The sequence below is a fragment of the Gallinula chloropus genome (assembly GCF_964237585.1).
Source record: "Gallinula chloropus genome assembly, chromosome: 9".
Taxonomy (NCBI): Eukaryota; Metazoa; Chordata; class Aves; order Gruiformes; family Rallidae; genus Gallinula; species Gallinula chloropus.
In genome coordinates, this window is record NC_140094.1 from 23161715 (window position 1) to 23186328 (window position 24614).

At 42.2% G+C, this 24614-nt stretch overlaps 1 protein-coding gene across 2 annotated transcripts in view; it reads right to left on the reverse strand.

Annotated features, from left to right (window-relative positions):
- Positions 1–545: 545 nt before the first annotated feature.
- Positions 546–24614, reverse strand: part of OTUD7A (OTU deubiquitinase 7A) — a 71660-nt gene continuing 47591 nt past the window's right edge. The window contains exons 7-14 of one of the 2 annotated variants that reach the window (XM_084268196.1): positions 19738–19839; positions 18080–18207; positions 16959–17071; positions 11737–11864; positions 9957–10106; positions 4226–4340; positions 3895–3979; positions 546–1999 (exon numbers count right to left, since the gene is read on the reverse strand). In XM_084268196.1, the coding sequence (XP_084124322.1) occupies positions 569–1999; positions 3895–3979; positions 4226–4340; positions 9957–10106; positions 11737–11864; positions 16959–17071; positions 18080–18207; positions 19738–19839 (2252 nt within the window). In that variant the 3' untranslated portion in view covers positions 546–568. The remainder of the gene's footprint in view (positions 2000–3894; positions 3980–4225; positions 4341–9956; positions 10107–11736; positions 11865–16958; positions 17072–18079; positions 18208–19737; positions 19840–24614) is intronic. The other variant, XM_084268197.1, reaches the window with a different exon arrangement.

Sequence of the window (24614 nt, forward strand, 5' to 3'; positions counted from 1 at the left end):
TCATTTCCCCAGAATCGTTCCATTTCATACTAAGGTGAGTACAAACATTAGTAATGCAATACGCTGCTGTGTTAAAAATGTACAGTATGCAAAATCACTACCCTCCTGAAAAAAAAGGCTATGAAAACTTTAGGTTTTACTGAGGAAAAAATACTCTCATAATAGCTATAGAATTTCAAATGTCTGCAAGGCAGATACTACCCTACTACAACACCACATAGCCGGTATTATGACTTTCCCATATCATTCTACTACCTGAGTGATGTCAGTGTAAATTCAGGCACCATTAGTAAATTTTTGACCAAACATATACACAGCACTGACAAAGGAGTAAACAACCCTTCAGCTTACCAGTATATGTAAAAAAGACACTGACAAAATGGAAAATAATATCTTTTATGATAAATTAATCCTATTATTTCCTCGTTGCCCTGGAAAAGCGAGAAGCTAGACACTATTCACTCATCAATCCTTTATTCTCTTTTTTAAGGATTCCTTTTACTGCAATTCAACACTGTTTACTTTGTAAGTAAGAAAACGGTAAAACTAAGTAGTCACGGAAGAATCCTCAATGCCTGTGTCCTTTGCTTTCTCTCTCCCTGCGCTTTAACTCTTCTTTGTAGCAGTATGAACAGTAATTTTCAGTCTCAGGACGACCATAAAAGGAACAGTTCTCCTTCTTACAGCGGTTCTGCTGGATGGAATATATTGGGCAAACTGTGCTTCTGCCTTGATTTTTATCATTGTTCAACCAGGTCTGAGGAGCATCCTCGTCAGCATATTCTAAGCCGTCTCTAATATCGCCAGTATTGAACCCGTTGGTGTACGTCTGAGACTTGTGTTCAGTGGGCATGGCATAGCTCAGTGATTCCACTGTGTTCACGGTACGGATACCAGATATCCGGGCTGGGCTATAGCTTTGCGAAGACAGCGATCTGTTCTGTTGGGGATAGGTGGCACAGGTTTTCAAGGTGCCAACTACTGGCTTGTAGGTATCATCTTGGAAGCTCAATGGCTTGGAGTTGACATCATGCAAGTGGATGACACTTTGCCTTTGAACTGGTGGCGTATGGCTATAGTGGGCAGATACCGGCATGGGCCCGCTTTTCTTAGGACCGTTACTGGGTGAGGAAAATGACCCAGGAGTGGGACTAGTGCGATCTCTGAATTTTAAAACCAGCTGAGTTGTATGGCTTTGAGGCAAGACGGGTGATGCCCTATCCTGAGGAGACGTCTCTAGTTTTTCTTTCGAATATGCTTCTGGCTCCAGTTTCCTGCTAGATGACCCATTCAGTGCAGCCTTTTTCTCAGCATCCTTCCTTTTCTGTTCCTGCTCGGCATTGAAACGCTCCTGCGCGCTGGTCAGGTAATAGCCTATCATCTCCTCATGGAACTGATGCCTGTGACTGGTCAAAAGGAGGCCAGCAAAAATAAACTTTCGTTCCCCTTGCATGGCAGCTCTCAAAATATTTAGGCTGAGTTTCACATCAGTGCTGTACTTCCATGGGTCAGACTGCTTGTCAAGGAAGGATTTAGTGTTCTTTTCAATGGGTGAGCTGCTAGCTCTGTCAGTCGGAGATGGAGTGGTCTTTTCAGATGGAGACGTGCTCGCAGACTGTCCGGATTCCTCTTTGCTTCCTTTTCTAGACTTAGACTTTTTCTCTTTCACCTTCTCTACTGCGTCACTGTTTTTGCCATTCCCCGAATTGGCTCTGCTCATTTTGCCATGCACCAGGCCTCCAAGACCACCCATATTCTTTTTCAGTTTAATCCCCAGGGTTTTACTCAGGCTTCCTATTTTATTGGCAACTGAATCCGTCCTGGGTTTGTCTTTATCTTTTCTCTGTTTGTCCTTTTCTTTTTCTTTACTGTTTTTGCCATTATTGCCATTGGAATTACTACAGATGGAATCTCGGTCCGAGTCCATTGAGTCAGCCAGAGACTGAACATCTTCCCCAGCTGAAGCTGTAGGGGATTCTGGTTGAGCCAAAGGGGCCTGCTATGGAAAAGTAATTATAATTAGATACAGAGAAATCAGTTTCATGCAGGGGCATGGTGCGAAAAATACCCAATTATGTATGTTGGTACTAATATAAAATGCACTTTTTAATCTATGCACTGACATTCTGGATGGGTTTCTACACCAAATAAAGCTTATTTGGCTGTGCTGACTACGTCTTATCTCACTTGTTCCTACAGCAGCTTTTGGCTAATTTCAAGCGCATCTGTAGAACAGAGGTCAGTCAGTCTGAGGCTCTGTGAAAACCAGTGTCTGAATACTGGGGATGGGAGCTCGAGCTCCTGCCGCGGGACAGCTGCAGCACAGCCTCCCTGCCCCAGCCGCTGCAGCGCCCAGGGGTGGGACAGTCACCAGGAAGCATCTACAGCACAGGCTGCCTCTCAGGCCCGGGCGGGGTGGGAGGAGCAGAAGTGAGAGGCGGGAAGGAACTGGCAATGCTGTGATGGAAGGGAAATGAAGATCTGCTGAAAGCTGTGAGGGGCATGCAGCACACAAACATCTCCGCACTAAGATTTGAAAAGTCATTATGTTGAAACCCAAGCTTATTTAAATTGATTTACTTTCTTCTCTGTTCAAGTCTCTGGTGCATGAAAATCGAAGGTATGACGCACCAGACCTAAACATCTTGCCTGAAACATTCACCCTAAGCAAGCAGACTGAGCAATATGAGATTAGGAATGCAGTGCAGATAAAACTGGTGTCAGAAGTCTGAATTCCCCATGATATTCTAGGCAAGGTGATAGAACATCTTTCTTGAAAATGGAATAACGAGGATCCTAGGATACTTTAAAATGTGGCTCTGTTCATTTAGTCCTGTAAAACTCAGTCTTGCTTTCAGGCAGCACGAAGCTGAAAGCTGTAGAGATAAATAAGAAACATTTAACTGACCATAATGGTTCAGAGAAATAAAGTAAAAAAAAAAATCAGCTCTGGAGATGTACATAGTTCAGTGTAGAACTGCATGCTGCCTTCTGAGCCTGGATGGGTAACTGCTGCCTATCTCCCTGGAATCCCTGCACACCCCACCTCCCTGCAGTGCAGAGCCATTAGCCTCACTCCACCCAGCAGGAAATGAGTGCTAAAGGGACCTGACCACGCTCAAGTAGCAAGTGTGCGGCAGTGAGGTCCCACAGGCTTCAGGCTCACAGCTTACAACTACAGGACCACTTTGCCTCTCCTTTTTCTGACGGGGTAGCTACCACTGCAAAAAAGGTCAAAAAATGGATTTTTTTTTTTCCCCTCCTGCAGCTTGTTAAATGCTTTCTCCTTTTGTATTCTGTTCCTCCTTTCAAATCCCGCCTGTGTAGGCTGCCTAAATCACCTCCCTCCTCTCCTAGCAACATCTTGCCTCCAAAGTAACCCTGCAATCTATTCAATGTCATTCGCAGCTGACTAGGTGCCAGCTGGGCGTGATTCTAAAAGAGTTTTCTGAAAGAACCAGGCTCCAGTTCAGCACAGGTTGTGGTCTTCTGTCAGCCACTCTAAACTGGGAGCTGTCCAGGGGTGCAACTGTACTACCCGAAAGGGACTTGGGATTGGCGACCTAACAGTGGCATTACAAGGGTTAAGTGCAAGTGCTGAGAAAATAATGGCGGGAAAAGGTCTGTTTCAAGGTTTTTCTGAACTACACTGAGTACTGAAATAAGTAACAGAAAATACATTTCAGAACAGAGCGAGTTGCAGAAATACACAAGCAACTGGGTCCTAAAATAACTAGAAAAAAATCTATAAGCCTGAGTGCACTGACAGTGAGCCACAAGTGACTTGGCCCTGATGTTTGCAGGCAGCTGGCTAGTCCAGGCACCAACCCTACACAACACCCTGGTGTGCCTTGTACCTCATCTTGCTTAGACCAGGGGGGAAGTGTACCTTACCCGTGTCTCCGACGGTATGCGTATCCAGGTTACATTCATATAGCTGTGTAGAAGATTAAGCTTTGCCTCAAGAGACAGAATCAAACTAAGGATGAAAAAAGAGGGGAACAAACAGTCAAAACCAGCCTGAAAGTAAAAGCAGTACTTCTCAATGGGGAGAAACCTGACAGCAGCCTGAATTGTTGTGGGCAGGTGGAGACCCACCACATCATCTGCCATGTAACCAGTGAACACGAACCAAACCCTCTCTGCTAGAAGTCCTCCCAATGCCTCCATCGGGTACAGCTCAAGACATTTTACTGCTTAACAGGAAGTTACAGAAAAGTCTTACTTGGCCAGTCTGGTGTTATCATTGTCATCTTTTCCCCACTCCCAGTCCTTCCCAGGATCAACCGCAAAGTGCAAAGGCAGTAACTTGTGTTCAGAGTCCGTCAGGGGGATCACCGCTGAAGTAGAGGAAAAAAATAAGGATTGGGATGGGGGGAACAAAACCACCAACAATAAAGCTTTAGCTGTGAAAAGCAGCATAATCGGTTGAGGAAAAGAAGCAGAATTTAAGTATGCTGCACCACTGTCTTATCCCCAACACCACAAATGATTTGAGCAACAGATGAGGGAGGGAGGGAGAGGTTAATAACACACTGATTGATTGCTCCTGGAGTGAAAGATAGTCACCTGTGGAGGAGGGGAGATCTCTGGGAGAGCAATCCTGCCACTCCTACTGCAGAGTAAACATTTCCTGGGGACAGAACCATTAGAATAGCAGAAAGCAATAAACAGTTGAAATACTCCTGCCTGTCTCCCACACAGATGCACACACTTGGCAATTGTTTTTCTGTTTAGTACCTTTTTCCGCTGTCAAAGAAACACAAATTCATTGATAACAGCATTAAGAAACAAAGCAAACTGCAACTACAGCGATTTTGGGTTCAAGCTGTGGATTAACATAACTCAGCATAGATCAACATATATATGTGGTAAGAGGTCAGCGTGAGGCCTGTCTTGAGCACCATTACTGCTGTTATATCCTATATATATAGAGAGAGATAAATTACTGCCTAGCTGGTTTGGCTCTTCTGTTCTTTGCCCTCTGCCTTCTGACACCTATCTTAATGGCTCTGCATGATGCTCAGCGTGCAGGGACTGTGCTCTGATGTTGCAGAGTGTCCGTCATTCATCACCAGCAAGGAACTAAGAGAAAAACATGGCCAGCTTTTAATTAAGGACAGCAATTTGCTTCCATTTCATCAGGAAAAAAAAGTAAAAGCCGTTGAGGGACTGGGTGGGATCTTCAGCATGGTGCAGGCCACTGCTTCTCCTCTGAAAACCCATCAGGGGATTTAACTGTCTATACTAGAACTGTCAATATAGATGTATAGTCTGTATAATGTATATTCTACACAGAACTGTCTGTATTAGAGACTTTGCCTAGGTATTCATCCCAGCAAAGCCAGGAGCAAAGAAACCTGGGGAAATCACCAATCGTGGCCCTGAATTACTGAAAATTGATTACACTTACTGCTTATCTGCTGTTTATCATCTTTTCTGCAGTTCAGAAAGCACACATTGTCCCAACAAAGGTAACGCATTTTGGGTTCGAGATTGTTCCTCACCTAGCAGAAAGCAGGAAATTCACACTGCGTTTTACACTAAGAGAGCTCGGACAGTTTACAGCTGCAGAAAGTGTGTGTGTGGATACATATATTTTAAAAGAATTTTTTTTCCTCCTTGCCGAGCGGCTGCCCAGAGGTCAGACCTCCACAGAGCCCAAGGAAACGCTGCCCCCCACTGCTGACTCTAGGTAATTCTTAAAGTACCTTCCCCACATTAACCGCAGGAGCATAGAACGGCTGGACATCAATCAGCTTTCACTGCAGGTGCTGCTCAGAGGCAAGCACCGAGAATTAGACCACGAGGGAATTTAGCTCCTTCGGAAAGCTCAATGTGAGTAAGTAGCAGAGTCTAACAGTGCAGCTCACTGCACGTCACCCTGTAAAGTGAGCTCCTGAAGCAGGAGAACGTAAGCAGCAGAGCAGGGGTGACAACTGACTAGACTTTTTAACGCTCAGGGGTGTAATAGGAGGGCTTACTCTGCTGTGGTCAGTGAAGTTATTTCAACAACCAGGCTGGAATAGCCAAGAACACAAAGTAGTGACCGTGTTTCTCAAGGAAAACACATAGCCTGCCAGTCAACTGAATTCCCAGGCGGAGCTGGCGGGAGTTTAAACTGCCCTGTCAATGTATCAGTCATTTAAAGGAAGAGGGTAACTTAAAGAACAGCTGCATTTTACCTTCACGTTTCCACTGCAGTAGCACCAGACCTTTCAGGTACAGCCCGGTTAGAGAATTGGGACCTGAGGCAGGTGATGGTGAGAAGCCTAGACCAAAGAACTGTCAGGGACATGAATCACTCTTTTCAGAATGTAAACTCATTGAGGAAATTTATGTTTCTCTTCTATGCACAGCTGGAAACTAACTGGTTTCCACACAGTTCAATAAAAAAAAAAATCATTTTTATAAACAAATTTTAAAGGAATCCTTTTTAAAGCTGGCTGTTTCTACTGATACTGAAAATGCACCTATTGAGATGTTTATTGATACTCAGTTTTATTAAAATCTTCATACAGAAGTACAAAAGAAAGCTCAATGAGCTATTTGTGAAAAAACTGGTAAAACTAAATGCAGCCACAGATGCTGGCATGGTGCTGTTAAAAACCGCTGCCAGACCTCTCACACTCATGACTGCAAACTGACTGGGGGCATTTCACTGCAGGCTGGCCGGCCCAGCAAGGGGCTGTGGGAAGCAGTCTTAGGGGCAGATGAGAATGGGTCTACATTTTTCTGTAAACAAAAAGATGAAACACCTGCATAAACACAGCCTGCATGACAGAGGTATTGATCGATTTGGGTATTTTTTAATGAGACATTGTGGATTCCAAGCCGGGAGGGCCTCTGCTGACTCTCAGAACACCTCCAGACAAGAGGATGTTAGCAATTTTTCTCTCTTCACGTGCATTTATAGCAGTGCTCAGAAGATTCTTATAAGCAACTGTGCACCAACTTCAGGCATTCACATCAGCAGTTATTGGGTTACACGTATTTCACAAATACAGGACATTTTTTCTCCTCTGCGAGGCAATTTTCTCAGCAGCCCAAACAAGTGCCTGAAGTTCACGCACTGTTCCTGACATCCATTTCCATGGCTAGGGTATCAACACCGTGACTCTGAGCTACACATGGCCTGGCTATCAGAGATGTTCTTTAAGGAACTGTGGCTCTAAGCTGTCAGCTGCACTCTGCTATTTCAGCCCTAGCCATGCACCTGTGCCATTGCCTTCTGACCCTTAACTACTGCGGCTCTCCCTTCCTCAGTGCCACAGCTGCCAACATTTCTATGCTGACAAGGTACAAAAAATAGGCATTATTAGAGCATTCTTGTGCCAACCTATTTCCTGTCACAGCACTTGAAGAACAGTAGCAGCGCTGTGTGCACTGTCAGACTGCTGCAGTCTCTAGCAGCAACCGGCTTGGCAGCTGAAAGCTAAAGCACTCCCTTCATCCCAGACTCAGTGCCAAGTGCTCTCCGTGGCTCCACAGAATTGAAGCCCGTGTATTCAAGGCCCTGCAATAAACATATAAAATCAGATCCTACAAAACAACTTTCATTTGAAAGCCTTGTAATTCACCTGGATGAACTTATACGTGAACAAAGCCAACATTTGCTGTTGCCACAGTGGATATTTGGCAGCTTTTCCTCTCCCAGCACCTGTCCCATGCAAGTACAGGTAGAGGAAAATCCTACAGTTTCTAACCACAAGAAGTGTATTTAACGTTGTTGCTACCTGTTGTTGGAGAACTCAAATATGTGACCTCATTATCAAACCCAAAATCTCGTGGTGTGTAATCAAGGGGAATATATGGCTTGTAATACTGGGAGTATTTCAGTAGGTGGCACCAAGGTGTTCCACTGAATACTTTCAGACATACTGTGAAAGGGGGGTCAGAGCCGCTGAGCCGTTTCCCCCGCTACCTTTTGTCAGTCCTGTCACTCAGAGGATGCCACAATAGCAAAAGATTTGGTGGGCTGCGGTCACTCTATCTGAAAAGTTAGCGGAGAGTGGAATTCTGTGTATTCCACCAAATTAATTACAGACACAGGCTCTGGTAAGGCCGGTGATAATGAAGCATCGTATGACGGCAGGGAGATGTGCCTGAAATAAATGAGGTTACTGTCAGTCTGTTTATATTATTCCAGTCCCGTTTGTCAGAGAGGAAGAGATGAACTCCACCTACTCCAAAATCTCTGCTGTTTCACCACCAACAGAACGCAGACCTAAAAAGGATCAATACCGATGACAGAGAGGCATGTTCCACAACAAGACAGCTCTGCAATTTGTAACACAGCCACGTATACAGCAGCTTCTAACTTAACAGCACGTTGACACTCCAGTCCTGGCTGCAGCATATAATCAGAACCACCAACACTGACCCCATCTCCCTAAAAACGCTTTCCAGACTCTGCACTCATATCACATTATTGCATTAAAATGGTGTGAATTTCCTTTGCTGGCTTTCATTTCTCCCAGGGTGCTTCACATCCCACCTCAGCATCCCGCTTTGGAAACGGGCCCTGGGTGAGAAGCGTTTTCCTAAGGGCCACTCTTGTACAGGTTGAGGGCTGGAAGGCAGCCGCAAAGGCCCAGCGTAATGCAAAGGCCACACCTATTGCCAAGCAACCACCTACAGATCCCTGAAATAGCTACATGCCACTGCAGGTTGAATAGTTGGAGTGGATTGGTTTTCCCCTTGACTATTTTTTCCCTTACTGTCCCTTACTGTCTTAGGATTCACGGTCCTCTTCACCAACACAAAGTTTGTCAATATCAAACACAACCCTTTGTAGATCATTTCCCATCTCACACAACCTCATATAAACCGTCCCCTCCTTCCAGCTAGGATGGATGTGAGATTCTTGCATGAAGATGGCTACAGCAAACTTTGTTGCAGGCCACAAGTGTTTCTGACATCCTCTCCACCACTCTAACGAATGTCGTTCTAGTCTGCATAGCTGCAGCATGCATTCTCCCAAGCATGGGGAATGCCTAATACATCCCAAACCAGAGTGTATGCACTCAGGGTTAGGGGATTCAATAAAGAATATTTAGTTGCCTTTAAACTACTCGCTAGAAAAGAGGACTAAATTCAGTCAGGAGATCTCGATGACCAGCACACATTCCATACTGACTTTAGAGGTGTATCCATTCCTAAAGGATTTAAAACACCTTGGCAGTGTCACCAGGAAAAAGAGAAGAGAAAAGAAGGCTCATACATAACAGCACAACTCCACTGAATTTTTCTAGATCCTATGTTTTTGGCAAAACACTCTTCCCCACAAAAGGAGCAAAACCAAATAGGAGTTCATCTCTCAGCTTTCTATTGTTAAGCAAACAAGTCTCTGAAATAAATGCAGTCATAGCTAGCTCCTAGGCTGCTAATGCAAGAACAAATCCAATTCTGAAGCTCTTGTCACTCCCAATCCCATATCCAGGAAGCTTAAACTTGACACAGAAATATCCGGTCAGACTTTGCTGTCACTGTTCCAAAGTATAACGGAAGACAGAAAGATGATAAGATAAAAACATTTTAACTACATATTTTTAAATGAGGGAAGTGCATTTAGGACACTAGAAGAGAGATTTCTTTCCGTTACATGAGCTGTCAATAGCAATCTGACTCACACTTAATCTTCTACTAAACAGTCTACTAACACAAATTAACAAAAGTCTTCAAGAACCCACAAGCACAGTAGGTAACTATGAATATACCTATTTATATACATGGAACTGACAGAAAAGGTTTCCATGCCAAGCACAGGCAGTGACAGCCCAGGGATCAGGGCTGAAAGTCCCTGGCTCCCAATCTTACGGTCAGAACACTCAGGCTCCTAGGAACACACAGTAACAGTGAGAGGGTATCGCTTCCTTTCCACCAGACACACCCCGCAGGTAGGAGAAAGCACTCTGTGCACTACACACGCTCGGGCTGCTGTGGTTACAGCATACCTTGTTCTCTCTGTTGATCTTTCTGTTCCATGGAAACAAGAGCAGAGAAATGGGCCTGATCGTATGCCAGCACGAGAGGGGAGCAGTGGCATCTGTTTGGTAGAACTTCAAGTGGCAAATAAATTCCTCCAAACGGTATAGGTGCAAATGCTGCAAAGAAAAGTAGGTTGTTTTTTTAAACTACATCAAAGAACAGACAATAATGTTGGCTCTATTGTAAGTAACAGTTGTGTTACGACGTTTTCAGAGCTCCAGGAGAGCAGCCTGAAGTGGAGTAATCAATGCAGGAAACACATACAACAGGTAAAGTTTTCATAGTAAAACTTTATATACTAGGAACAGTGATGACGATAATACCCTATCAGTTCTCTTGGAAACATACTCTGCTCATGCCTTGCATCACCAGATTTCTGTAAGAAACCCTACAAACACGTTTAGAGTCCATAGGTCACACACACACACACACACACACACTCCCATGTATGTACGAGTGTGTATATGTAACAACAGTAAGGAATTACTTTTAAAATTCTACTAGTAGAATTAGAATGGGATGCTGCCATCTGTAAGGGCAAAACTCTCCTTGGAAAGATTCTACACTTCTTTCTATATAATTATGGGAAACAGGAAGTTCGGGCAGGAAAATTCTTTCCGCATTTGCTTCTGATGGTTTTTCTCTTTGCTGCGGCAATATGAATCCTCACTGCTGAAATATTTCCAACAGGAGCATAAGGAAACAGTAAAGCCAAACAAGGCACTCTTATCTAGAGACTCTTTTTTTGGTAAGAGGTCTGCCATGTCCATACTTTGGGATGGAGAACAGTACTGGTTTTGCAACGTAAATCTACTTTGTGGTGAGTCCACCCAAATATGTATGACCAAGTCTTTTTGAAAACCCGTATTTTGTACATACAGCTACTAAACCTGATCTTGCTGCTCCGTGAGGCCAGCAGTGAGAAAAATAGTGACAGAATCAGGCTGGGTCGAGGAGAAGAAAATGCAGGGGGAAGGCAATTAGGGATAGGGAAAGCGATGAGGAAATGAAGCAATCAAAATCAAGAGGAGATAGCAATCATACAACCGTTACCTGTAGTTCACAATTCAAATGGAAACAGAAATTACCCAGCATTTTCCTGCAGAATTAAATTTCCGTAAACTCCATCATGTGTTTAACATCCCCCGTTAATCAACAAACACCCCCCTTTAGTTAACCAAGACTCTGTCATTAATTACTAGTCTATTAGTTCAGGGTAAAAAAGTGAGAGATGAATTTCATCATTCAAGTCCTGCTCTGCCAGCTGCCCAGCTGGCTCCACCTGCAGATCTAACATTTGTATGCTCCCAGGGGCAAACTGAAGAAAACCTTTTGGAAACTTGTGAATGACAGGCTACAAGACAGTGAGTGAAAACAAACCCAACACACACGCTTGTCATTTTTCAAAGTCAGGTTAGACTTGTAAGGGACACCAAAATCATGCAGCCAAATTAGAACCTTGTTAATGTAACCAGCAGGAAACGTATCGTGTTCTGAAATTTGGTCATTAAGCGACTAAGAAATATCTAGGATAAACAGATTTTCAGTGAAACTTACATAACTAGCCAGCATTTTTTACTTTTATCTAATAAAAATGGATTGGGTACCACTCTGCTCACCCTGCTGACCGCCCTCCCCACCCCCCTCCCCCCCCCCCAAGAAAAAGGCAGCAGCTAAACACTCAGACGGTTTAAGTTTGATTCAGTTTATGTAGAGGCATACACCTCTAACGAAAAAACCTCTTACCTTCTCCCCCCGAGTCTCGTAACATTGTGTCTGCTACCACAACAATAGGTCTTCTCAAAATATGGGCTAGGACAAAAACATGGAACTCTTCTAAACTCTCATACACTGGATCTTCTGAATTATCAACCCTGGAAGATACAGCATTGAAACGTTTTGAACCAACCGCTCAAAGTTGAGCGAAAAAACTGATGGCAGTGGCTTTCCTCCTCCTTGTGACCCCCACTCCAGCACAGTCCAGTTATTGAAGCAGGCAACATAAGGCATTGGAAAGGAAAATATATTTTAGGAAATAACAGCAACAGGGAAAATCTTTTCACTTGCAGACTCCACACTAGTTTAGTAGTCAGCAAAGCTCATTACTTTCTGCTACTGTTGCAGCCTAATGGGAATAACACAGGATCATTCTGGTGTAAATCTGCTTTTTTCACAAAAATAGTAATTTCATGGGACATCCTTGGCACGCAGACTCTGCAATGAAAGGTAAGGGGTTTTCTGGTTCCTCTAAACAAAATACAGATGAGTTCACTTTGGCAGCGTAAAGAAACACTGATGTCAGGTGGAGTAGGAGGAATTTAACTTACGAATTTGTCCGCAGGGGTTCCTGTATGAGGAACTGGAGACTCCTTTTCCTATAGGTTTTCTAATGAGATGAATTTTGCCTACTTTCAGACATCTAAAATCAGAACTCCAAGGATATCACATTGACTGCCTCGACAGCTAATGAAAAAGACAGGCACATCTGACAGTAGGATCATCCCTGTCTTCTTAAGCATCTGCCCAAAGATGAGACGGAAATTCTCCTTTCTCTTTACAGAATACAGAAGGAATCTAGGTAACAATACAGTTGGGTGAGACAAGGCTAGGCCTTTTTTCCAGTGGAGCTTTGTTTCAGGAAACATGTAGAAAAACGCGTACAAGTATCTTGCACAGTAGGAGACCAGAACAGATTAAACAGTAAGACAGCACTATGGAGAAACCCTGATCTTTTTTTACGTTGGGCTTCCACTGGCCTGATCCAAATAGCACAGGAACTAAGGAAACGGGTTCCATTCCCCTCATCCAGCTGATACAGGACACTGCAAGTGGAGAGGTGGTGTTTCATTCCCAGGTTAAAATACACGTGTTACTGAGGAGTATTCCAAAGGCCTAAACAGAGTTAAATCCTCAGCCAGCTTCACAAGGATCAAGTAATTTAAGAAAAAAATTCCTTCTTGTAAGGAATTGAAAAGAAAATTGATATATAATAGAATCAGAAGACAATCTGAGCACTTGAAGCGTCTTCTGCACTCTAAAGAACTGTTTGTTGCTCTCTAAAGGTTGATACCATCATGAAATGTATGTCCCGGTGAAAAAAAAATAATATTAAACTCATTATCCTTACTTGGTGAAAAAGTCTTTCAACATGCAGTTCTTCAAAACACAGGTATTAAGTGGGAATAGGCTGAGAGTATGATGCTGTGTGTCAGAACTGGGATGATTAGTCCTAGATTTCAAGTGTAGCCAAAACGAAGACATTACATACCAAAATCATTGACAAAGTACAGGCAGTACGTTAAAAAACAACCCACCCCCCAAACAACAACAGTAACAACAAAAAAAACCCCAAAAAGCCCAAAAACCAAACCAAAACCAACCAACCAAAAGACATGAGCTATCCCGGCCCTATCTAGGATGGCTGGGGCAGTTTCTGTTTGGAATCTGTCCAAAAGGCATAAACAGTGACAGGAGACAAACTGAAGAGCAGGATGTCGACCAGAAAAGACCTCTGGTTACCCAAGGAACAGCAGAGAGAATTCATGTTAGATTACACAGTTATCACAACCTGGGAGAACGTAGAGAGAAGACATGTAGGAAAGCCAAACACATGCACAGCACATGGAGTGAGACTTGTCATTTTTTCATGTCAGTTCTAACAATTTATAAAGCACACAGGGAACCAGTCCCAGCCAGCTTCACCTACAACCTAGACATCTGCTCTGCATGGCATCAAGTGACAGAAATGCACATTTGAAACCACAAACCAACGGCATTAAACCCCCACATACACACAGAGACAGATCCTTAGGATATAATTGATAGACTAAAATCCTTAAATTCATTAAAATATACCTGTGCTATCCTATGCATCTGAATATATTTGTGTTGTTTTCCCAACCTATACAAATTTTTAAAAACCTTTTTCCTTCATATATGAAAGGGGGAACACAGTTCTAAGCTTGTTCTAAATGAGCTCTTAACCAAAAAGCTTACAGGCTGTACAGTTAAACGTTTCATGGCTCAAAAATTTGACAGCGAGAGCAATCTTGTTTTAAAGAGTATGGACTACTAATCTTCAGGGACAGGCTGCTGATCACTCCCCCACACCAAAAAAAAAAAAAAGGTATACACAACACCAAGCCCTTGGATGACTCTATAAGCATTTCACAGGAATTTTGGTTTCAGTTACCTGCTTCCCTATTTTTGTAGTTTAACGTCATTAGTGTAATCGTATTTTAAAGCTTTGCCTCTGCCTAAAGACAGAAACAAACACGCTGGATGGAAGAAGACTGAAAAACGGTGCCACTGTGGGAGGCAGACCGATGTAAGGATGCTAATTCACAGCTGAGTGCCACTTAGAAATAGAATACAGAGCACAGCTGCTGGGAAACATGACGAGACGATTGTTCTCTGATTGTTAGGTGTGCAGAGAATTTTCATTAAACATCAAAAATAGTAACAACCTAACTGCATGGGCACTGCTGCCAAACATACGGGACAAATCCAGTAACCTTCTCTCAGTTCTGACAGCACCCAGCCCGTTGCTGGAATTTTATATTCCAATCTTTCATCCCGACCTGGGAGCACAGCAGTTTGTGATGTAGGATGCAACTTCTCTGATCAAGCAGCAAGACACCTCTCCGTCCCTGTACCCCTCTTCCCATTACCCAAAACGGTCGGGAAGTATCTCGAATTCAACAAACACTTGTTAAACAAGGGAAAACCTAATGACTAAGCAGGCACCAGTAGTTTGTTTTAATATGAAATTATTCCGACCCCTCCTTTGCCTTGAATTTTCTTTCTGGTGTCTGTGGGATAGCCATTGTTCTCAGATCTGAAGGGATGTCTGATCCAGTGTATGTGAATCATCACTGCAAGCTGAGTATTTCCAGACTGCCTTTTGCTTAAGTATGACTTACATCAACTGAAAATAGGCCAGATGAAGAGATCTATTTGTCATCAGAAACTCCAGCTAACAAGGGAAAGATATACTGTTACAATGAACCTTCTTCTCTCTGCACCCTGTAATTGCTGCAGGTACCCAACAGTTAAGAGGAAACGGCACTCCTGTATTAGACAACCAGATCAAATCAATTAGTTTTAAAGCAACGTCTTCATTAAATGAGCTGAACTAAATTCTCCACAAGATGTGGGTCTTTGATGGATGCAGAAGTCTGTATGAAGAACTGTATGTTGATTTATACTCAATACCTAATCAAGTCCGAAGCCTCAGAGATCACATACATTTGAGAGGCACTGCCTGCTTGAACATACTGGTTTCTGCCTTAAGTAAAACTCTAACGACACGTGGGAAGATTAGAGCCATATTCCTTCCCTTCTTCCCCATTTAAATTCGCTCGACTACATCATATGAAACAGCTAGCTACAAGGAGGCAGTTAAGACTACGTAAGAATACCATCCACTTCCAAAACCTCTGCTAGCTGGCACCACAACATCTAGCTTTCAGCTCTACTGGGTCTTCAAGAAACGAGTAACAAGAGTAGTATTCAATCTAGCCCTAAACCAGGCTTGGACATCTCTGACTGACCATAGTCTGCTAAATGAACAGGTCAGAGTTTTCTCTTTAGCAGGACTGCAGTAGTTAGGTGCTTGATAAAAACAGAGGATACAAGCAATTGTCCTTTTTTCCACGAAGTTGTTTCAATGCAGTACTCCAGTTTTGCTCGTTAATGGAGATAAACGAAACGATTATGTTAATCTGAAATTCTTATTCTACATTTACAGAAAGGGGTGTCTGTATGTTTCAAAACATGAACCATCTTCACAGTCATTTTGCTCTGCTTTACTGCTTGAAGGATTTTAATGTCGCAAACAAGAACTTCAGAACCGGGCGGGGGGGAGGGGGTGTGTTTGTGTTCCCTTTATCTTTTTCTTTCTTTTGGTTCTTCCCCAACTTCCAAGCCTCAGAATGAGAAAATGGTTGGACATTTCGCAACAATTGCTGATGTCCCAAGTAGTTCCCTCTGAAAAGTAACTAAAAGGAACTCGCTGGTGAATGAAGCACTGTAAGTCCACACCTAGGCTTGTCGCTGAATTCTTCTGAGGCAGATACATCTGAGCTTGACAATCCAAAGACCAATTTACAGGCTGTAAGGCAGTAACTAACTACAGAATATAATGTAACCCATCTCAAAAATGTTATTTTGATATTAATTTCCCTTCTCAGAGGCTCCATTTTGAACACGGGTACATTAAACTGAGGAAAGAATTAATTCTGTCACATCCTGTCTTTGGAATCCTGTCCAAAGACAGATTCTGTCTTTAGAACGATTGTGAAGAGAATCACATATCTACTAGGCTACATTTTCCCCTTGTGTGTTCAGGATTGACAGCATCTTAGAAGTAGAAATAATGAAGCATTACTTGGTAACTGGCCCTCAAAAAAGATTTTCTGTTCGAACTACAGAGCAAAAAAAGAGTGAAACACAGGTCTGAATATGTGAACGTGGTATGAAAGCACACAGCAGGTGATATCTGGGCACAAACGAATTTCTTCTAGAATGCTTTTAGAAGGTGCAGCATTATTCTGTCATTCCATGTTTTAGTGAAAGTATCCGAGTAGTGGCTATCTCCCTGCCAAGCCTTCCCCATCTGAAAAGCCTCATCATACCTTCAGTGAGACAGGACACTTCTTCTTCTTGAAGCTAAAAGCTATCACCAACACGCTTGTTCCAAACAACCAAGGAATAAGGATTTTTGAAAAACAGACTCTTTTGGAGTATATAACCTCCTAGTTATTGTTGTAACTGTACAAAGAGACTTAATCAAAGCGCTAAACATTATAACGGGGTGTTTAGACGATTCCATTCTACCAGGGGAAAAAAAAAGGCTGCCTGTTGAAAAGGCAGCTTTGATAGTGCTATAAACAACTTCATTCACATGTGACGCATTGTTTTCCTCCTAAGAACACCAACTGAAATGTTTGGTCATGCTCTAAACTTACCCACCACCAGTGCCTCCATTTTTGCTGAAGTGTGTACGAGGCTCACTCGATGCCAGTTTAAGCAGTTCATTCCACTCCCGTTCCCACTCTTCTTCTGTATACACTAACCCCGACTGTGGGAGAGAATGAAACACATTTACCATTGCGCTGGTAAAGCATGTAAGCAGAGTTCTGTAGTAGTATTTAGGACTACCTTACTTCAAGCTTCATATGTTATACAGTTTAGTATCTTGAGCCATTAATGGTTCAACATTTCTATTTGGGTGAGAGAATATCACCTTCTTCAAAAAGCTCTAAACCACTAATGGATTGCACCCCCAGATGTGGGCTGCTGCTGCTGCTAACACAGTGCTCCAGTTGTTCATACCCATGTGAATTCCTTGCAACCACGGTTCACATGCTTTAGTGCCCATTTCTGGAGGTCTGCTTTCTACCCCCGTGTATGGAACTAGTACGAATGCCCTCCTTGGCAGCCAGGTGATGCCTTCTCCTTCTGTTCAAGAGTAGAAAGGGCAAGTATGTATTTCTATGCCCCTGTGCTTTCAGGTAGCCTCAAGAGGCTGAGTCAGTCACAGCTCAGATGTATGCTCACCGACTGCTGCCAGCCAAAGGCAGATTACAAGTCAGTCACAAACACTTCAGCATATCCCCTTGACTGAATTCAGGATTACCCCTGAAACTGGCTTTTCTTCACCACTGTTTAGACACACACATCTTCAGAAAATACTACATGCTGAGGTACAGCTGTTAGTTAATAGTCCAACTAACATCCACTCGGTATTTGGGGACAGCTCTAATATTTTAATTCACCATTCTGTGGAATCACTCCTAAATAAAGTTTTCTTTCTTTTCTTTCTCATTTAGAGTGTTTCTGATCGCTAATCACACATTTAGTTTTGCGGTCCAAAATTTTCTGCAGTTTCAAAGCTCAGAAGGCTCTGTATTTACACCCACAAAACTACAAACACCTTTGCATTCCAATACAAAAATTCTAAACATAAGCATCACTTTCCCCACACAAAATGGAAGCACAAGGAATTTGATCACAATTTAAACTTTCACACCAAAGTTCAGAAGAATGCTAAATGATATTAACAAGACTGTCTTTACACCATACAGACCTCCTTATTCTGCTGGGTCTGTTGCCATCTCCATCTCCTTTTCAGTGCTTCCCTTTCAGCTCCACTTCTCATCATAGTATAGAGTGCTTTACGTAAAACAAGGTCCCGGTCATGAAATCCCCACATCCCTAGAGCAGCACAAGATGAGATATATTTGGGTTTAAAGCAGCTACCACGAAATAGAAATAGTACATACTGAGACAATTTATGCTGCTCTATTAGCAAAAGCAGCATAGCTTATACATTATTAAAGATTCTACCTAGCAAACACATCACTCATTTTTAAGGTTTCCTAAAGAAACAGTCAATATAGATAAGCCAAGGAACAACACGAGGGAATTCTAGCAGAGTTTAAATTTTGATTACGGAATGACTACGGATTTCAGTTGTCCCATTCTTTGCTTGCAGGCAACTTCAACTTTGCCGCAAGCAATGGAGTATTCAGTGCACAGGCTGGGTTCAACTGTAGCTGCCAAAAGAGCCCGCAGACACAAGAACGCTAATGGCAACTGCAGGCACTTTTGTGAATCACAGATGATGCCGACACCCAAAGGCCTCCAACTCGCACAGCATGATGATAAAATCTCCTTTGGCTTCAATGTCCAAAGAGACGAGCTCTCAAGATGATTGGAAGTCTAAAAATACAACCAGCCACAGGCTTTCAAGCTCATTTCCAGATAATAAAATGTCTTCACGCAGTTGAAAATGGTAACCCACATGAGAGGAGCGCAGAGCTCTCATCAAGACATGCACCCACAGACAGCCATATTTCAATCACTGTATTGTCAGCTGCTGGAATTAAGTATGTTTAAGGCTTTGCAGGTCAAAATACTCCAAACTTTGCGGGTCAAAATACTCTGTAAATAATACACAATTCCTCCTAATTAAAAATTAAGTAGACAAAGATAAAAGGGTCCTTGGAATCAACAAAAGCTTTTTTCTTACTCCTCCTTTCAAAGACAAGAGTCTCTTCAAAACACTCAAAATCCCAGTATTTGTGAAAAAGTCACCCCTTGCAGTGCCAGCAGCAGATTTTAGCAGCTGCAACAAGTCAGTAAATTTCCTTGTTACAGGCCGGGGTACAGAAGGCCTATCAAAGACTATGAGCCTCACAGGTTTCTATTCATTTTATTCGAAGAGAGGCTTCAGACATCTTGTATTAAGGATTATTAATCAACTGGAAACTATTTTAATTCATCCCAAACTGTCTTCCATAGACTTAAAAACTCTACAAGGAACCAACAGAGGAAACAGCTAGATATCACATTCGTGAAGACAGCAAGAGAACTGTTTAACAACAGCCAGAGGACGAATGCAACTCCTCACTCGCAGTGAGGACAATGCTGCAGAAGCATCTGCAACTGCCTGTTCCAGAGCTCTTAGGATGGACTCCGTAAGGAAAGCACAAATCATTGGTGCTTATATGTGTTTTGGTCTTGTTCCAACAACACTTCTTTCATAACCTGATAAAACTTTTACCTTCAACCCTCAAGCAGGCCTAAAGCAAACAATGCCGAAGTGGAATTAGACGAGTATGTTGTTCTAGGACTAAACTTTCTTAATGAAAGTCTTCGCATCCCACATGTTTTTCTGAGCTTTTGCTGGGGATGGAGAAAAGTGGTAAATATTTTTGGCAGCAGGTACAGACTCTGCCTTACCTAAAGATGCAGCATGCAAGAGGCAGTTTCCATCACCTGTTGTAGCCAAGGGAAGAAGACGTTTGCAGCTTGTACACACTGTGGACCACCAATTTAGTCGTCCTGAAAAGAAAGAGCCTGTTAAAATGGTGGGTGGGTATTGTGTACAGGCACGCAGCGATGCCGTGTAATGCTGACCGTTAATCATTAACATCTTTTCTGCCAAATGAACTTAAATGCAATGTCAGAAGTGAAAACTGAAAAGATTTTAAATCAGAGGCAGATTGACTATGCATTCTAAATGCATTTGGAATAAGAAGAAAGCACCTGTAATGAATTTGCATCTTCCATATGCTGCATTCAGGGATGGATTCTCAAAGAATTCATTGCCTAATTACCATTATGAGTCTTAGTATCAGCTCCCAAACATAATTGACATTGGCCTCCCCATACACAGATGAGTGATTACTTTACAGTAATAAATTCTCAAGGACATAAGTATTATGTATGTGTTCATTAAAACACATTATTGTTAGTTAAGTTTATTAAATAAACTACTAGTGTTTCAATCAAATGGATTGTTTCAACAGCTGATTCTCCTCCCATTTACCATAGCGAATCATGATTAGACCTACTAAAATCAACGGCTGCACTACCAAAGAATTAAAATGAGACTAAATTCATAGCCCACGGTCTAGGATAGCATACAACTTATCCACCACTGCTGCATGCAGCATGTTTTACACACTATAAAACAGAGATGGATTATGAAGAAGCCCGATGAGGACAGATATTTGCTGTATCTACATGAAGCACATAAAGCCATGAGGAGTATCAGAGTATCAGTGCCAAAGGCAACACTGCAGGTCCCTAATTCCTGGCTCACAGGGTGCAGGTGGCAGTTTACTGCAGTCTTAAGTCTTGGTTAAATGGCCACATCTCTAATATAAAGGAAGGGAATGTGACCAACTGAACATCTCTGGGGATAAGGAAGCGCTGATGATTAGCAATAGTAGGGCGGATGTATTTCCCAAGGCTTTTGCAAAGTCTGTGGCATTGCACAATTGAATAATTGAATGAATAACGGAACAGGCAGCCTGTGGTGACTCTATTTCTTTGTCCTCATCTGCAGGCTTCTTCTCCTCCAATTCCTTTGCTTGCAAGCTGAGAGAAAATAGTATCTCTCTATCTGTATAGTCAGTCAGTCTGGCACATGAGGTTAAATCCCCCAAACAGAAATCCATTCAAGCAATGAAATAAACCTCTTCTCCATTAATACGTTTTCATGAAAAAATTATATTGAAGTTTATTTATAATGGCAGGCAAAACATTGTGCAAAAACCCAGTATGATGGTATTTTAACATGTGCCCCTAATTACTTGTTCTGGGTACCAAGAACAACATTAAATTTCAACTAGTCAGTCTGGGTTGAGAGTCACTACGCTGTAAAGGTAAGGACACATAGCAGATCAATAACTAAGCACACCTGGTAATCCTCATATGGGTTTAGCAATTAGCTCGTAAGTGCCCAACACTTCAGACCAGGCTTATAGAGTTGTACATTAAATATGTATTGAAGAAGCTTAATTTAAAACGCTATTGGACAGCCTTTGGGAAAGATAAACCTGCAATAACAAGCTGTTATTTTTAGCAACTCCGTGTCTGTGGGTTGTGAAGTAACAACTTGCCACCTGGTTTTTGCCTAATGTTTTGGCAGCATCGTATTCAGTAATAAGTTACACCAAGGTGCTGCTTAAAGCAGCTACAAGACAGACAGACGTTAAGACTTAAGGAAACAATCAGTGGTACCCTTTTGCAGATTAACTGGCAGCTACTGGTTATAAACGTCAAAGTCTGGTGTTTATGAATCTTCTGAATTACAGGAGGTTTCTATAAGTGATCTGCTTTCAAGTAGGTCATGCAAAAAACTGTGGGTTTAGTTAACATCACAAAGCTGATGGCTGGCTAAACTAACAGCAGAAACACATTGCATTATGAAAAAAAAAGAGGGGGGGGAGGGTGGGTGCATTTTCATTTTTCAAATCTAGTGGTTACAGTGGATCCCTTGAGGGAAACCACAGGAAAGTGGAGCTTAAATGAAAACTGGAAGCAGTTCTGCCTCGGGCTTATTTCTGTCTGATAAAGACAGTATTTATGTACAAACTAGACCCATTTCTCACTCACTCTGTCTGTAGGTCTCCTGCTCGATCTCACTTCTTACTTTCTTACAAAATCTATTTAAGCTTAAAAAACACAATTTCAAGAAATTGATCTGTTTTTTTGCAGCAAAAATACTCTGAGAATTAATAGAGCCATATTCTAGTACTTCAAAATTTGATCTTAATTTTAATGAAGATTAAAAGTCCCAGCCAGGTCTACAATCTAGCAGCACACAATCAGAGGCAGCCACAAGCTTACAATACTAACTTTTCTTGGCACAGCACTTAGGATTTCAGGTGCAAATTCAAAGAAATGTTAACAGATTCTAGTATCCTCTGTGACTGAATTCTGCCAGCTATTTCTGTATTCGGGTCCTAGTCCTGCACTGCACACAGTGTGCATCCAGCTTCTCGTAACACAGACATGTATTGCACTGGTTCCCCTGCTCCCTTCTCTGCAGGGTACAGGAAGAATCAATTACTCTGATACAGAACCAGACCTTTATCTTATATTCCCAGCAAAGAAGTAAACTCTGCCTCAGAGAACACTCTGTAAAGGTCACAAAGCATACACCATCACTATATGAAATCTAGTATCTGATGACGCCCAGGACAAGATGCAAACGTCACAAGCTGCCCTACTGCAAACCCACTACAACTGTTGGCATGAGCACCAGCTGGCCTTATGCAACCATTAGATTGAATGAGTTGGTATCTGAGGAAAAGGAAGTAAGAAATATTTTAAAACGTGAGTTTTTCCCAACAATATTCATAATACTGTATTATTAATAGACACTAGAATGATTTCAGTGTTATTTTCATAAGCACCCATATGGTATTACAAGTGTTCCTTGCCACAGGATCTATGGGAAGACATTACCAAAGCGGATTCTAGATGGTTATACAACAGGAATGGCTCAAAAAGACGTCAGCAGGCACCAGAGAATGCATTTCTATTATTAAGAGGGGCCAGGCTTGGTATCAGCCCATTGATGCCTTACTGGTACTACAGAACGTAAGAAAGCATTCAACATGATGTCCTCTATGCAAAATTTCAACAGCAGTATAAACAAGAAGATAAAAATATGCAACAGAAGTTATTCTAGTTCATGACTATCCCATAGAAGTGCTCATACGGAGCTGCCTTACAGTCTGCCAACATCCATTGCCCTAACATGCACAAGGCTGGGGGGATACTTACAGCCAACCAAATTCAAAACAAACACAAGGTTACACAATTCTAAAGAACTTCTGTAGAAGCTTTGCATATATTCTTTGCTCCCTCTTCATTTTCTCCAGTCCGTTTTTTCTTTTTCCTGGTTTAAGCTACTAATTAATTAAATCACTTTTCAGACTTGGGACTTTTCTGGGAGAACTAACCACCAAAATTTACCAGGACTTAGTAAACATCAACTTTTTATATCTTCCTCTTGACAGAGGAAAGGAGATGCTACACAGGATGAGCCCCCTCTTGAGCACTGTATGAGTACAGCTGCAGTTTCACTGCGAAGCTGGACTGCGTATCACTGCCTCCGAGGCAGTTGGTTTCTTGCCTGCAACACCACCGTGCATCTGTCACAGCAAAAAGAAGTCAGAATTCTTACAGAGAAAAGGGGATACACATTAAGAAAAGAAGGATGGTTTTGGATGGTAAATGTGTGAAATGTCACGTCACAGCTTTTACAGTTCTACACCTTAGACTGAGTGTGATTGGTTTTGACGCCCTTCGCTGTGCTCTTAACAGTACCCTTTCATACAGCTAAGTAAACCTGCCAGAGGCCACCTCCTCAAACACACCGACAGCAGACTTCTCACCAAGGAAAACAAGCCCATCTGTGCACAGTGGGACTTAATATCTGGCTTCCTGCAGTGCTTGTATGTGTACCTAAAGGTGAGACTCTTCTGATGGCTTTGCTTTTATTTGTGGCTAGGCATTCTGGAAGTCTTTGCCACACGGATTCTGTGGCATTTAATAAACAATATTCACATTGCAGATTTTTCTTCTATGGAAACACTAAAAATAAGCTGGCTACTTACTTTCATGAAACTTGTAAAAGTTTACTCACAAATATCTTTGAAATGAACAGAGTTAAATTTAAAAAATACAATCTTAAGAGACAGATTGCTGACACCAGCTCAGCTTCCTTAAGAAAGTAGTCTAAAACCAGTCTTTTTTTTCCTCTCCAGCACACTGTATTTCCAGAAATCCACCTCTCATCCATTCCCCAAGATGAGCAAGTCACCCAATAGTATTTTCAACTTCCAAAGCAAGCGTAATTCTGGACACCCCATACATTCTCAAAAGCAATGGTTCAACCTAACGCCAACTCCCTCTCTGGAATCCAGCAGCAGCAACTGCTCTGGAGTGTGCAGCACAGGACAAAGTCAACAGCGGATTCCTCAGCCCACTCAGAATGTCAGGCAATCAGCAATGAGTGTAAGAGCCTCAAATCCAGATTTCAGCAGAGCTACTTCCACATTCCTCATGTTTCTTACGTAACTGAGGGGATTTCTTTATTTTTACTTTTAGTCCTTTTATATAATAAATACGTACTTACAAGTATTGATGTGAAAAAAATTTACAGGAACAGCTTTTCTACATGGGCTTTGGCTAATCATCCAGTTGCTGCTTAATTTTCAAAATAGGTGAATAAATAACAGCATTTACAAACACATTCAATGCATTTTCTCTACTTCAAAGAAAGGACCTTCTTTGTGGAGCTGCCTCTTTTAGTCTAG